At 39.4% G+C, this 16,016-nt stretch overlaps 2 protein-coding genes across 2 annotated transcripts in view; both read left to right on the top strand.

Annotated features, from left to right (window-relative positions):
* Window positions 1-388: 388 nt before the first annotated feature.
* Window positions 389-13,588, top strand: abcb10 (ATP-binding cassette, sub-family B (MDR/TAP), member 10). Its single transcript, XM_038294603.1, has 14 exons — window positions 389-1,278; window positions 2,104-2,310; window positions 3,633-3,835; window positions 8,071-8,205; window positions 8,435-8,581; window positions 8,922-9,057; window positions 9,136-9,231; window positions 9,992-10,201; window positions 10,418-10,497; window positions 10,610-10,790; window positions 10,988-11,031; window positions 12,499-12,533; window positions 12,662-12,720; window positions 12,814-13,588. The coding sequence occupies exons 1-14, from the start codon at window positions 891-893 to the stop codon at window positions 13,005-13,007; spliced, it is 2,115 nt and encodes a 704-aa protein (XP_038150531.1). The 5' UTR covers window positions 389-890; the 3' UTR covers window positions 13,008-13,588.
* Window positions 8,839-16,016, top strand: part of ccsapb (centriole, cilia and spindle-associated protein b) — a 21,694-nt gene continuing 14,516 nt past the window's right edge. Inside the window, exons 1-2 of the mRNA XM_038294601.1 lie at window positions 8,839-8,852; window positions 9,563-9,566. The gene's annotated coding sequence lies outside the window, so the exon portion shown is untranslated. The remainder of the gene's footprint in view (window positions 8,853-9,562; window positions 9,567-16,016) is intronic.

Below are 16,016 nucleotides of genomic sequence, written 5' to 3'. Positions count from 1 at the left end.
GTGTACTTTATATAACCCATCAGGAAATAATGCTTATGAAGAATCTGTTATTGTAAATGTCAACCACTGTTGCTGTTTTGTACACTGCGATGAGATTATAGTTAGAAAATATATTATTTTGAACTTTTATTTTATTTCATTTATTCATTTATTTATCTAAATCACTGTTATTTTGTGCACTTCTTTGATGCATTATTTAGAGTGACTGGTTCATGGTAAACATAAATAATGTATTTTAAAATGTTTTTGCTAAAAGAACATAAATAAAAATGAAAATGAACTATGTTAGAATTCCTATCAAAGGGGATCACTTCCGGGTGGAATTTTATTATTTCCAACATTACGATTTTTGTTTTGGTTCGTTGATCTGGGTTTGTTTACTTCTGCCTGGGAAAGTTTTCTTACATCATCACCCTCAGAGGCGGATGAATCGTGAGTTACTGTAACCTGTGAGCCAAAACAGGGTCACCTCTTATGTTTCTATGTTTCCAGCTCCTTCCAGGTACCTTCAGGAGGAATTTCGGAAGGTTTCCTCTGGTGCTAGGCGGAATTTGGTCGTTGGTTCGCCTCCCTGTCGGTGCCGTTGGTAATGACAGGCAGCAGCAGGGTGTCAGGAGCTGACCGGTGATAAGAGATAAAGTGGGTTAAAGGCGGCTGTCAGGGACTGATAAAGTCTCCAATAACGGTCTAAAAACCACACAATGTAGCGGAGAGAAGCCTAAAACGGATCTGCTGAGGATATGGAGCGCTGAGCTACAATTGGGACGGTGGAAAGCTTCTTCAAGTGGATTTACATCGATACTGTCCGTCATTGAGTCTGGATGGCTCTGTGAGACATCCTCGCTTTGGTTTTAATCACATTTGCTTTATTTCTGGCACCAACTTGGACAATGCGGCTTTTAATTCGCATGTCGAACTGCACAAACAGGATGTACTTCTGTAAATTAAAACTGGCCCAGTCCAGGTTGTTGTGCCTTGAACACCGGGCGGTTCTTTCAGCCGCTCCCTGGAGGAGGAGGCTGTCCTCCGGGGTGAAGACCTCCGCTTGTCCGCCACCAGTCAGCCCCGTCCTGTGGACGCTGACCTCCGGTCACTCTTTTCTCCGAGGACGGCCCCTCAGTCACACACCTGTTGCTTTCGCCAGCTCATCGGCGGCCTCCACACCTGCAGCCGAGGCGGAGAAGAGCCAGGACAGAGAGCAGAGCCCCACCACCGTCCCCATGGATGATGTTAAAAAGATTCTGGTTCTTGCTCACCCAGAGAGATGGAGGCTGGCAGGTAGAACATCCTGATAACAACTTAAAACAAGTCCCACATTTCCCCAAACATCACAGATGTAGCCCCCAGACTTCACCTTTACAGCTTATTACTCACTTTATATTATATTAATTTGCTTGATTTTTGTAAACCAGTTAATCATTCTGGACTTAAAAGGTTGTTCCATACAGAATTTCTCCTCAATAGACATAAATAAATTTAGTAGAATGTAGAAAATGAACTGGTCTGAACGTTTGACAAGATAAATCATTATAAAATCAACTAAAATGCACTAAATGTTTGGGATTTTCTCAATTTTTTTTTTTATCATTTTGTATTTAGATACTGCTTTCCTCCCACTGAACCTTCAGACCTTGTGTATTCGTATTAAAAATGCAGTCTTATCTAAATAAGGGTGTATTCTTAGGGATTGTTTTTTTTTTTTTTTGCATATTTTTTTTATTTATTATTTATTTATTAGCCAGAATTAGCCAAAAGGCTATTTTTCATCTGTTGTGTCTGTGAAGATCTTAAAATTGTCTACCTGCTTGTTACTCTGCCTCAGAGAAGAACCAAGGTTTTATTACAACCTAAGCTTTGTTGCAGTTACCCGATGAGCCTAAAGTGAACTATAAAATCACTATGTTATAAATACTCACACCAGTCAAGTCATATTATTTGGTATTTTGCATTTATTCATTTTTAAAAGGAAATATATGAAGATGAGCTGGCTAATTATATGCTGTTTTTACCAATAAAAGGATGCCTTATATGTTGGAAAACACTAGATTGTGCCATTTTCCATGACTCAGAGTTCATGTCTGTTTTGATTTCTTCCATTTCCAGCCGCCATTGGTTTTCTCACCGTCTCCAGTGCCGTAACCATGTCGGCTCCCTTCTTCCTGGGCAGAGTCATAGACACCATCTACACCTCCGGGACGGACACAGAGACCATGACGGCGTCTCTGACATCTCTGTGCATCATGCTGATGGGTGTTTTTCTGTGTGGCGGCGCAGCCAACGCTGCCAGGGTCTACCTCATGCAGGCATCAGGTGAGTCGAATGTGGCTCAGAAAGTAGTCAATCACCGTGGATACATGATTTATTACATGGGCATGACAGGAGTTAGTCATTAGTAACACATGGAATATCAAGGAAAAAGTTTTAATAAAAGACTGAAAAGTTTTCCATTTAATCTGTCATGTTTTTGCAGAGAATTAAAAGGAGGATGCAACTCTAAGATTAAAACTTGGTTTGCAAAGCAGGGTTTCTGCTTTGTGATGTACCGTACCACCAATAATTTGCTCTCTGCAGCATTTTATGGATTTATTTCCAGCTGTCATGTTGGAGCTTCCTGAAGCTGGTTGCCTGGCAAACATACTGATTGTGTGCAAACAAACCCAAGTGGATTTAAAGTCATTTATTTGAAACCATATGTTTTCTTTTTAACCCTTTGAATTGTGATCTTCATAAAATCCAAACTAGCAGTGATGTAGGCTACATATAACATGAAAAAGAAAACTAGTTGTGACTTGTTTAACCATTTAAATGAAAGATATCATTGCATTTGTTTGGATTTCATGTATTAGTGCAACAGGAAAGTTGTGGAGAAGTTCAAAGCAGGGTAAGGTTAGATAATAAATAAATTTAATGTGTCACAATAGAGGAAATTCAGACATAATTGTAGAAAAAAGACATTTAAAAAATGTGCACACAAGACATAATGAAAACAACAACTTAAAATGTCAACTGTACAATATAAGAAATCGGAAACATCTCCCAGGAGGAGTTAAAATCAAGCATTGATGAGATCAAGAGCATATGCAACCAGTAGCATGTGTGTATGCACTCACTGGTCAGCTTGGGAGCAGCAAAGATTATAAAGTCTAACAGCAGCTTGTAGGAAGGATCTGCAGAGACTATCCTTTTTGCATCAAGGATACAGCAGTCTGTCACTGAGCTCCTTAACTCTATTAAAACTTCATGCATTTGGGAGGAGACATTGTCCTCCTAATGGTAGTTTTCCTGCAGGTCTTCTGTCTCAGAACAGCTGCAGTGGGTCAAGGGGGCATCCTTGGTCAGAACCAGCCTTCCCAATTAGCTTATCTAATTGCTTCCTCTCAGCTGCAGATAAGCTGCTGCTCCAACATACCACTTCAAAAAAATGTCTGATGCCACCTTAGAGTCAAAGAAGGTGTTTAGCAGCGGCCCCTTCACTCCAGCAGATCTTAGTCTCCTCAGCAGGTAGGGTCTGCTCTGACCCTTCCTGTAAAGATGGTCAGAATTGTTAGTCCACATACAGAACTGTGTAGTATTGAATCGTTCTCATACCGATTGTTTTAACTCCGTGAAATCTTCCTGTCCCCTTCTTTCAGGTCAGCAGATAGTCCGTAATCTCCGAACCTCTGTGTTCTCCGCCATCCTCAGGCAAGAACTGGCTTTTTTTGATAAGAACAGGACCGGAGAGCTCATAAACAGGCTGTCTGCGGACACGGCTGTGGTGGGCCACTCCATCACTGACAACCTGTCAGATGGGCTGAGGGCTGTCGCACAAGCAGCTGCCGGTGTCAGCATGATGGTAGGTACTGTCTCAGACATACACTGGGAGGAAAACGGAGTGTATGATGGATGTGAGTGTGTGTTTTTGAAAATGGCAGGGCAGGGGGAAACTTGTACTGGATTATATTTGGTATAAAGCTCTCAGGTGTTCAGGCTGTTAATGGCAGAGAGGGAAGGTGAGTTCATGCCTCACTCTCCATGCTTTAGTAAAGGGAAATGTTTATTTTTCTGACATCTTCATTGTGTGTTTTTTTTTTTCATTGTGTCCTTTCTGTATGTGAGAAGATTTTCCAACAAGATGACTAAATATAGACTCTGGGACGGTCAAACTGGTTTTACAGGAAAACTAGTTATCTGTAAAAGGAAAGAAATTGCCTCTGGTTATTTCCTTCCCGTCCCCGCTTTGTCTGCTTTAGATCAGCTTAGTTTTTGTTTTTTTTCCTGGAAAGAAATAGGATTGTTACCATGGGGGCTTCAAGACAGGGTCCCCTGCAGAACTGGTCCCGTACTAAAGACATAATAGTAAAATACATTTCTAATGATATAATGTGCTGGAACAGACATAGTAACTGAAAGCTCCCTTAGACACATTTTATATTTTCTTTCTTTTTCTGTTTTAATTATGATTTGGAAGTTTGCACAGTTTTAATCAGGTAAATCTTGAACCAACCTTAAAAATTTTGTAAGTTTTACTTAAGGTCCAATTGTAATTGAATAAAACTGATCATTTTAATTTAAATAAGTTTAAAATATGTGACCTATTTCTGAATTAGGAATGTGGATCGACATAATATTAGAAAGAACATCTTAAAAAAACTAAAAAGAAGAACAGCCATAAACATCACATGTGGAAAATTAGCTTCATTCAGTGCAAAGTTGCAAGTTTGCTCTTTGGTTCTGCAGCTCACTTTATATATCTAAAAAATACATTATTGCCCTGTTTTTTTGTTTTTTTTTTCTGTAGCCTCATAAAAACATGTCCGCCACTGTAGACAGTGGCTAGTTAAAACCACAGTTCTAGATATAAATAATTTATTTTTGACTAAAATCAAAACTTTGACTAATATCATTGCAGATATCTTGTATAGGAGTTTTGATTAGGCAAAACTATGTTGCATATATCAATAATGAGTATTCAGCCTTGTGATTATATCTTTAAATGGCGTGTCGCACATGAGAACAAAAGGTGAACTTCCACCCAGCTCGCTTCACTGCCTAATCAAACAGGAGGACCTTCCATCCGCTTGCTGGTCCCTGTTGTGTTTTCATCTCACTGTTCTTGACAGCGAGTCACGGCGCTGTAAGTGATATGGAAAGCTAAACAAGGATGTTAGCACTAGCAGATCTGCTCCCAATCCAGCCAGTGCTACCACTGCTCCAGGAGCTGTGGCTTGAACCTGTGCTTTCCATGACCTCAAAAATACTAAATGAATTTCTTATATGTTTTCTGCGCAGAAACCATAACTAGTTGGTCCCTTTGAACTATTTTTTTTTTTTACCTTTACAGTTTTAGTTCAACAACGTTTAAAAGCTGAAGATTTTGCACAGTTCTCATCTACTATATCTAGGGTTTCCAGAGCCACAGTAGCTCTTTGGTTCTGCAGCTCCCTATATCAAGCAATGAACCATTTTCCTGTTCTATTGGGTCTAGTGCGGCAAGTTCTTGTCACCTTTTCTGTCTTGTTAAATACCTTCTTAGCCCTTAGTTTTACTACATTTTTCATAAATCATTAAATGCAAGGTATGCTGTCTTTTCTATCCCAATGAGGAAACAAGAGTTTCCTGAAAGCCTGCTTTTGTCAAGGAAGTAAAAGGAGCAGTTCCTGTAATCAGCTGTCGGAATGAGAGCCCTTTGTGCTTTAGGAACAGGGAGCTTTTTCACTCTCAGCAAAGCAACAGGGTTTTATTAGATAGCTTCACAGCTATTGCAAACTCAGCAGACTTTACAGACACTCATTTTCAGTTCTTATTCAACCCTACAGGATCCATTTCATGTCTAATCAGTCCAATTTATTAATCTGACCTGATCGGACTAAAATAAACTCCAATTTATAGCAAAGCTTGGTTCTCCTGAGTGTTTCTCTCTGAGCTTAAAGCAGAATAGTTGTCATAAATTGTTCTGTTTGGACTGTTTTTACACCTGCTGCTACGCTGAAACGAGGAATGAATTAGATGTGTTATTTGTATCCAAACTATTGCAGAAGCAATTAATCAGATTAATCATGGATGACCAATTATTGACATAATCATCTAATTTTATAATCGATGAATTGTTAACTGCAGTATAGAGACTGTAAAATATGCCTTTAGCTGACAGAGCAACCCACTTAGAGAAGTAATTAGATGAAAAGTGTAAAAAAAAAAATTATAAACATTTTGCATTTAAGATTAAAAAAAATGTAAAACAAGTTTTCGTCTGTCAATATGCTCCATCCAGAACTCCACAAGTATAAAAGTTTTAATTCTACCTGATTTACTGTTGTAAAAGAAATCTTTAAGAAACCTTTGGCTATCCGATTATTAATCGATTAATCGAAAAAATAATCAACAGATTAATCAATTTGCTGAATAATCATCATTTGCCGCCCTAATCCAAACCATAGATATGTTCTTAGATTTTTCTGAGATTAACAATTACCATGATATTATTGTTTTTTTTAATTCATATTTCCTTCTCATGTGTTCTTAGAGGTGTATGTATGAATTTAAAGAGATGCAGCGTGAATTCTGGATTTGTTGTAGAGAAATTTCAGCTTTGAACACTTCTGCTCATAATAAACAGAAACAGACTGATGTGCCTGACTGTTTCTTACGTGCAGTGTTCATGCTACAGCCCCTTATGTTCTGGTTCTGACTCAGTTATTCCTGGCGTGTTCACGTGGACTATTGGGCAGGGTGATAAGTTTAAAGGAATAGTACACCCAAAACATGATTAGCCTTCATTTTCTACTAACCCCCATGCTGAACAACACTCTGGAGTACTTTTTTGATATCTCAAATGCATCTGGAGATCTGGGAGGCTTCTTGCTGTCTGCTGACATTCAAATAATGGAGGTCTATGGTGCCCGAGACAGAAAGGTCCATAAAGTCCACAAAAAACGTGTCAATATTCCTCCATACTGCTCGTCCAATGTATTCCAAGTGTCCTGAGTGGGTAGCGTCCATAATTTACTCGAAACGAAGTCATTTAGAATGTTTTTAGAGCATAAACAGTAGTGTATAGGATTTCCTGAAAGCGCGCACCTGCGCGTTCACAACGCTACGGAAGCCGGCAGACCAAACCAGATGAAAGTGCGCATTCAGCATCTGCTCTGCCGATAATGCAAGCGTAGAAGAAGAAATGTGCTGTTTACCTGTGCAAAGAAAGAAACAACGAAAGAAAAATGTCTGAGGACTTTAGTGTTGAGGAAGAGCATGAGTTCTTTGCCGAGCTGAATGCGCACTTTCATCTGGTTTGGTCTGCAGCGGTTTCCGTAGCGTCGTGAACTCGCAGGCGCGCGCTTTCAGGAAATCCTATACACTACTGTTTATGCTCTAAAAACATTCTTAATGACTACGTTTTGAGTAAATTCTGGATGCTACCCACTCAGGACACTTGGAATACATTGGACGAGCAGTATGGAGGAATATTGACACGTTTTTTGTGGACTTTTATGGACCTTTCTGTCTCGGGCACCATAGACCTCCATTATTTGAATGTCAGCAGACAGCAAGAAGCCTCCCAGATCTCCAGATGCATTTGAGATATCAAAAAAGTACTCCAGAGTGTTGTTCAGCATGGGGGTGAGTAGAAAATGAAGGCTAATCATGTTTTGGGTGTACTATTCCTTTAAGAAGCCCTAAGATTGATTTGATCTCTATTTAATGAGAAATGTTTGTGTAACATTGGAGGAATTCATTTCCAAAGAAGCTATAGTTGCCAGAGAAGTTTTGCTGTTTTTATTTTGTATATAAGACATTTCAGGCCGTTATTTCTTGTTTGTGACATTAAACCTAGAAACTCATGCGCGTTTAACTACTAATTTATTGCATTAAGCATAAATGAAAGAAACTACTGAGGGAAACAGTCTGTAACTCAGGTGCCCATGTCTTCATTGATTTGGCCCTGCTACAAACCTTTTTCAGTTGGTTTTAAAGTTGTTTATAAAAGACAATATTAATAATTTGCCTTTAATTTAGGTAGGTTGATTTTGTATGTATATATTTTTTCCACCTTACCTCCATTAACTGCAGATGTGTCCTTCTTTCTTCTAGTTCTATGTCTCGCCCAGTCTTGCGGGCTTTGTTCTGTTGATTGTTCCCCCCATGGCCATTCTTGCTATCATCTATGGCAGATACCTCCGTTCCATCTCCAAGCGTACACAGGATGCACTGGCACAAGCCACTCAGGTACGCAGGCTGGCAGCAAAAGATGGTTTTTTCTATATTTTATATCATTATTTTTACACCTAAGCATTAAAGTTTACAGTATGTATTTTTTCCCCTTTTTCATATCCGTGTTTGTTGTTTGATTAACCCTTAGTTTCAATAAAAGGCCCCTCTGCTTGTTGTAACTTCATTAAAAATGGAGATAAAGTGCAGCTGCTGATTAAAAGCCCAAATAAATTTGTACATACAGTTGGCGGAGGAGCGGATTAGCAACATCCGAACTGTCCGCGCCTTTGGCAAAGAGCTGTCAGAGGTGGACAAGTACACCCAGAGGGCAGACGATGTCCTCAGCCTGGCTCAGAAGGAGGCCCTGATTAGAGCCGGTTTCTTTGGAGTGGTAAGTGTGAGCAGTGGTGCTGTAGAGCTACAGTGAACCAATGAGGTTTTGCACACATGTTTCACAACAACAAACTGCTAAAAAATGCCTTACTATTAAAAAATAAAAACCTTGCTTTGCAATAAAATCTTCAACCAGTATTCTAATTGATGCATTTTATAAAATCTTTAGTTTTTCCCCTTGAAACTTTTATCTGTTGCTATAAGAGTGACTAGGCTCTGAGTCTCTCAAGCCGACTCCCTTTGAGGCAGCTATTTGTGTAATCTGAGCTGTTTCAGGAAGTATCTGTTGCACCAGATGTTGTTGTAATTGAATGAAAATAAACGTGTTTATGTCCCAGACTGGTCTGAGCGGTAACCTCATGATCCTGTCAGTGCTCTACAAAGGAGGCCTCCTGATGGCCAGCCAACACATGACTGTGGGAGAGCTCTCCTCGTTCCTCATGTACACCTTCTGGGTGGGAATCAGCATCGCAGGTAAACTATCTGAGGAAACCATCATAAAATATGATGGAAAAACAGCTTTTGGACTGATAGTGGTGTTTTGGTTTGCAGGTCTCAGTTCGTTCTACTCTGAGCTGATGAAGGGTTTCGGAGCTGGAGCCAGACTCTGGCAGCTGCTGGACAGAAAGCCCCAGTTTCCTGTAAATGGTTAGTAATGCTGTGCACACTGTTATCAACATCTATATTAATGCACAAGGCTTTTAGGTTAAAAACGGCAGCCTTCCTAATCTACAAAGAACAATAAAAAACAATCACCTGTTTACATTCTGACACAGTAACGCTGTAGCTAGTGTATCCATGACGACTAATATTTACATCAATTAACTGTTAATCAATTCATCCATATACTGATATGATCCATGTATTGTTATTTGTGTTATTTACAAACTAAAAGTCAAAGAGGTTTGTGAAGCTGCATCAAACTGACACTTTTGTTTTCTTTTTTCTTACAATTTTGGACAAATTAAGTTATGTAAAGTGCAGTGTGTACTTGACCATCTCAGGGGATACTTTCTAGAACCAGCTGCTAGTTGGAGCCTACCAGCTTTACGTATTTGTCTTGGCAAAAAGCTCAAGCTCAGTCAAATTATAAACATCTTGTCTGTGAACATCAGCTTCCAAGTGTTGATGCTGATTCCCTGTAAGATTTGGGTCTGGACCCTAACCAGGCCATTCTAATGATCTAAGTTAGTGCATTATATATCTGGCTGGTATTCTGCTGGAAGAGAAAAATTAAAAACTATTCAATACTACTGGGAACAGTCCAACAAAAAAAGAAATAAAAAATGGGTAGAATGAAATGTCTGTAACTTATACCTGAAGTCTCGTTGTTGAAAGCTGTGCAATCTGTAAAGTTTTGCTTCTCCTATAACTATATTTCAGATTGTCTTTTTTTTTTTTTTTAAAGAGGGCCAGGTCCTTCTTCCAGATCAGCTGAAAGGCCAGCTGGAGTTCTGCGATGTCTCTTTTGCCTACCCAACTCGGAAGGAGGCTCCTATTCTCCAGAATCTGAACCTCCGGGTCCCGGCTGGAACCATCATGGCCGTGGTGGGACCCAGTGGGTCAGGGAAGTCCTCCCTTGTGTCTTTGCTTCTCAGGCTTTATGACCCAGATAATGGTAAGCATGAATTGGTCTGTCCACCCATCCATCCATTTTACCTGATTACACTGCTAAAAAATAAAACCAAAATACTGCAGAAAGACTCAAACTGTCCCATTTTCAGTAGCAAATTAAAACTCATACCTCCTGTTTATCTGTGCATGCCTGCTGCCTGTATGCTGTGAGCGCTGTAGTCAGATCAAATAAAGCTGGTCCTGATCGCTTCTTCTCCAGGTATCATTACTATAGACGGTCATGACATCAGGGATCTAAATCCCAACTGGCTCAGGAATCACATTGGGACCGTCAGCCAGGTAATTATCGAACCACTTCCACCTAAATCCCAGACAGAAGAGCTGCCTGAAGGATTCAGGTTTTAAAGGACATTACAGTAGTCTGCTCTTTTTTTTTTTTTTTCTCCTCCAGGAGCCAGTTTTGTTTTCCTGCTCCATCAGAGATAACATTGCGTACGGCGCTATAAACCCACAAGCTGTGACCGCAGAGGACATCTACAATGCCGCCAGAGTGGCCAACGCCTATGATTTCATCCAGGCCTTTCCCAAAGGCTTTGATACTGTGGTGGGAGAGAAAGGAGTGCTGCTGTCAGGTGAGGAACTGAAGCAGCAATATGTTGGATTTACAGCCAGGCCAATAGTTTCACTTAACTTCTAGCTGCCAGCAACAGCTTTTAAACCACCTCTTCACTTCCCTTATATTTACATTTCATTAAAAATCAAATCAAAACTACTCTGCCTTTAGTGTCGGCCTGTACTCTTTATTAATGAATGTGTGTCTGTATCCCAGGTGGGCAGAAGCAGAGGATAGCCATCGCCAGAGCTTTGCTTAAGGTAAAAACAGCCTTATGTTTATATTTTACTGCTTAAAATGCATCAGAGGAAAGCACAGCTAGATTGATCTGGATTTATGGAAGAGACCAACACACTGTACGCATAATACACAATAAGGGATAAGGGTGTGAAAAACATCAGAGTCAAGCATCATTTAGTTCTTTATTTCTCTCACCTAGTGCTTAGAGTAGTGCGCTTGTGCCTGCACTCTGGGTCCCTGAGCAAGACCCTTAACCCCACACTGCTACCAGGGTGCCGCACAATGGCAGCCCATAGCTCCCCAAGGGGATGGGCTAAATGCAGAGGTCAGTTTCTCCAGTGTGAGATCGATAAAGTTCTATTATTTTTATTAGTATTATTATATTTAAAGGTTGAAAGAAGAGAGACATTGGTAAAATAGACATGTCCTGTTTTCTCATGTAGGAAACATAAACAGGAGAAAGCTGCTCTAGTTGAAGAAAAAAATAAGTTAAATGTTTTTGGCCTGTGTTCAGTACCCAGTTTGCATATGACCCTCAACATGTGTCCACATGGAGAAACTTATGGTGTGTTCAAATTGTCTTTGGAAGCTGAAATGTCCAATTTCAAAGTCCTAAATTTGATCTGAAAATAACCCTGAAAGTAATTGGTTCTATGCACAACTCCTCGACTTCCTGAAATACGTTAGCTCTGATTAACCCTTTATAGGCGACTCAGTGAAATAACTTTGAAAATCAAATTTTCAGGCCAATACTGTTATTAGAATCCAGGACAACACCGTATTACCTTTGTAAGATTTAAAAAAATATGGATACTTTGATTGCAAAAATTAATGTCGATAACGAATATATTAAGAAAAACGACAACAGTGATTCTACGAGATATTTATTAAAAACACTGAGAGTGAAAGAAGCACTTTTTTTTTTTTTTTGTACAACATAACCTTAGAGGCATTAATGCTGATACTGGCTTACATTTTTTTGTTTAAAAACCTAAATATAATTGTTAGCTAGGCTTATTAACTTTTCAATTAGCTTTTTACCTTTTTTTTGACTTATTAAATTTTTTTAAAGTTAATTTACAGAAAGAGAAAACTATTTAAATGATATGATTCTTAGATTTAGAAACAGTTTGGAAACTTACTCACTGGGAACCAGCACACCTGATTAAATGTCAGACTTAATCCACTTTACCATGAGGAACTTTTTTTAGCACCATTAAGTAAATTAGCAATACAAAAGCTCTTACCATACTGTTAAGTTGGAAGCCTTCAGGTTTGTATAATGTTTGTTTTATGCAACAAAGAAAATACAATTTAACATCATTAAAGTATTATCAAGTCCAAATCGTATCCACTCAAATACAATCTCAGAAAACCTGTCTAAAAAACCTCGTGTAAAGTTGGTAGAGACATACGTTAAAATAGATCCTCCATGAGTTAGTTTCCTGTCTGACTTTTTACTGTAATGTTTTCCTGTTTTTCACCAGAACCCAAAGATTTTGCTGTTGGATGAGGCCACCAGGTGAGACTTACTGACTGTTTCAGAGCAGCCTCTCAGAACTATTTTACTTTTAATAGTTCCATTATAGTGGCTTTTAAAACTGCTGTTATAGCATTTCCACCAAAGCTTTGTTAATCTCCTTTCTTTAGTGCACTGGATGCTGAGAATGAGTTCCTTGTTCAGGAGGCTTTAGAGCGCCTCATGGAAGGTAGCCCTTTCATCTCCCCATTACATGTTTTAAGAAATATACCAATATGCTCCTTTGTTTCTTATCTCTATAAATCTCTCTCTAAATGAACAGGGAGGACGGTGATGATCATTGCTCACCGTCTGTCCACCATCAAGAACGCCGACTCCGTGGCCGTCCTCAACCAGCAGCGGGTGGCAGAGTGCGGCAATCCCACAAAGCTGCTGGGAAACAGGGAAGGGCTTTTCAGGAAGCTAATGGAAAAACAGGCATTTCTGCAGGAAGAACAGCAGCGAGCGCTCCTCTGAGAGCAGACGGAAGGGGTGGAGAGGACAAGAAAATGAATGTGTGGCTATGAGGAGACTGGAAATATGAAGACTGATGTCCTAAGACTTGATATTCACATTTAGACTGCATCAGGAATTAAGGAAACTATTTGAACCTGAGGACACTTTACTCACTGGATGCTCATCAACATACATTTATTTCTTTTTATTTTAAATAACTCCCTCCCACATCTGTCATCACTTTATATCATCCAAAACAACACCTAAATCAGTCCCGTATGAGCCAAAAAACACTGCTTGATGTATATATATATATATATATGGTATGTATCACCTACTGTATAAGAGGTTACTTTAAAACTTGAACCTTTTATTGGCCTAAACAAATGCCAGCAGCTACATGTGGGTTTAACACTGTACTGGAGACGTTTTTTAATAACTGGTGCTTATTGGTTTGGAAAACATTTTAAGATTGTTTTAGATGTGTTTTGGTCTATAAACTGTGTTACTTGATATTTACTTTTTTTTTGCATTCAATGTTATGTTTTCTCTTTCGTTTAAACTGTCGTCTGTGAACCAGATCTGGTAGAATCAGAGTCTCTGTGCCTTACCCCAGGCTCACACCGACTCCGGTCTTACCGTTGCGGTGCGGTGGGTGCGGCGCCGCAGTGATTCCAAGTCATTAAAAAGACGTAAACCTCTCTCACCGGCTGCTGAGCTGTCCGGCTGCGGTTACCGAGACACTCCGGCGCTGCAGAAAATTCCGCAAGAAAGCTATCCTTGCGGCGTGCCGGAGCCCTCCGCAACAAGCTCTCGCAAAAATCCTTTATTTGGGCCGTGTTATCGCGTGAAGTTACGTGAACTCAATTGAACTTCTGTTAAATCTCCGGACCTGTTGCCGGAGCCGCAGAGCCGCACCGCACCGTAGTCAAAAGGGCAGTGTGAGAGGGGGTGTGCGGGAGTTGCGGTCTCCGTCGGCTCGGTAACTGCACCGGAGCCAGTGTGAGCAAGGGGTTAGAGTCGTCCCACTCAAGTTTTTCCTTTGCTAATCAGACAGTAGTTGTATATATCTCTCCCAATAAATAATCCCCTTCAGAACGTAGATGAAGGATCAGTTTCTGTTAATATAGGAGGGGCTTGGCTTCCTCCCAGGGTGCCCCTAGTTTAGGGGCGTCATAGACGCTCAAAAAAGATTGTTCCCCTAAGCATTCTATAATATTAAGGGAACATCTAATGTGATTAAAACATTTTTTAGTTTAAAACTATTTCAACAATTTGCTTGGACTCATAAAATAGATTGGACATGGATCTTTCATTAGGACCTTTGTACGTTTGGGGTTCTGTTAACATAGAATCATGGAATATTTAATAATTTAAGCAGCTTATAGACTGTATGGCAGTAGACTCTTGGTTAAGTACCTGTTTTTTTATTACAAACTTCCTGGTTCTTATTTCACCTCAAGTGTGATTTGGACTACACTGTTCTGTCTTTGTGGCAAAGTGGTCTCATTTTAGTATTTTTATTTGTATTTCAGCTTGATCTCTGATCTTATTTTTTTGTTTTTAGTGAAGGTATAAAAATAGAAGGTAAAGAAAGTTGAGTTTAACTGACCTTGGGTAAAGTAAAGGCTTGGCCTGATGATGTTTGTAGATTGAATGCCTGTCAGAAAGTACAAATGTGTTCATTTTTTTAAAAGGTTTTAATATAAAATTGTATAAATATCTAAATTATGCCCATATTTTATAAAATATTATTTGTAAGGTGAATAAAGTGAAATTCATAGTTTATTGTTTAATTTTGTTTGTTTTGATATATGGATTTTCTTTTTTGTTTTTGACCCAATGTTTTCAGAAGAGCAAAAATCCAACAATCTGCTCCTTATCAGGTAAACTATACTTCCTATACTTTTCCATAAAACAAAAAATCTCACAAAACAAAGAGCAGGATGTGGAGTTTTTCAGGATCCCACCAGGTAGCGCCACTTTCCTCATGTACTGAGCTTTAGCCTTTGTCTGCTGACTGGTGGCTTTAAGCGGTGGTGTTCATATACTTTACATCATGTCAAAGCACAACCTTATGGCAGTGACAGCTCTGAGCAGGCTGTGTTAACAGATCTGGGAGACTCCCTGCAAATAGAGTTTGGATGTTGTCCCATCTGGATGAGGACCAACATTTTTTGTTGATGCAAAATGTTTTGCCATACGGTATTCATATTTTCAGGTTTTTCACTTTTCCTTATGATACATCCAGAAGCTTTGCTCTACTTTATTTGTGTATTATGTGGTAAACAAATGCAGTGTAAGTGTGGAAAAGAAGGATTGGTGTTTATTTTTAGTACATTTTTACATGTTAAAATTACATTTTTTTGTCACAAAGCAATAGTTCTTATTTCATTTGAACTGTGTTTTATGGAGGAGTGGCATTGCCATAGGATGTTCCATTTGTTTGCAATTCATATAGGGGTAACAGGTCAAAGCTAGCATAGCACTCTGTCAGATCTGCAAGCAAATTCAAATGGAAGAAAACTTCCTCAGAACATCCTCTTGAACAAACCATCCCCACAGCGATGCATGTTGGTGGCAGCATTATGCTGTGTACATGCTGAGAGTTGATCTGAAAATAAAGTCGAGCATTTCCGGATGTAAACCTGTTAGAGGCCTACATAGTCTTTAGATAAAGGCAGAGATTCCCCCTTCCACTTGGACAGCGACCTTAACTACAACAAGGTGGCTTAGATCACAGCTTATTCATGTGGTAGAATAAGCTTTAGTCAAAGCCTAAGTCAAGCTGGGTATGTCGAAAAGTTAAAACAAAAGCAAGCCACACTTATCAGAATCCTTCCTGGATCCTTTTGCCTCTGTCTCACCATTATGCACTATTTTGTGTCTGCCTACCTCAAAAAAATTCACTGCAACATGCCTTTGTAATGTGAAAAAAATGTTAAAATACTTTTGCAAAGCACTGTATATTGTTTAAGAACCTAAAATCAGGGAAATATGATCTATTAGATCCGATTGGCTTCACCATCC

Source organism: Cyprinodon tularosa, unplaced genomic scaffold (assembly GCF_016077235.1).
Source record: "Cyprinodon tularosa strain WSP-4 unplaced genomic scaffold, ASM1607723v1 ctg342, whole genome shotgun sequence".
Taxonomy (NCBI): Eukaryota; Metazoa; Chordata; class Actinopteri; order Cyprinodontiformes; family Cyprinodontidae; genus Cyprinodon; species Cyprinodon tularosa.
Note: the sequence above shows the minus strand (reverse complement) of the source record. Positions and strands in the feature narration are given on the sequence as shown.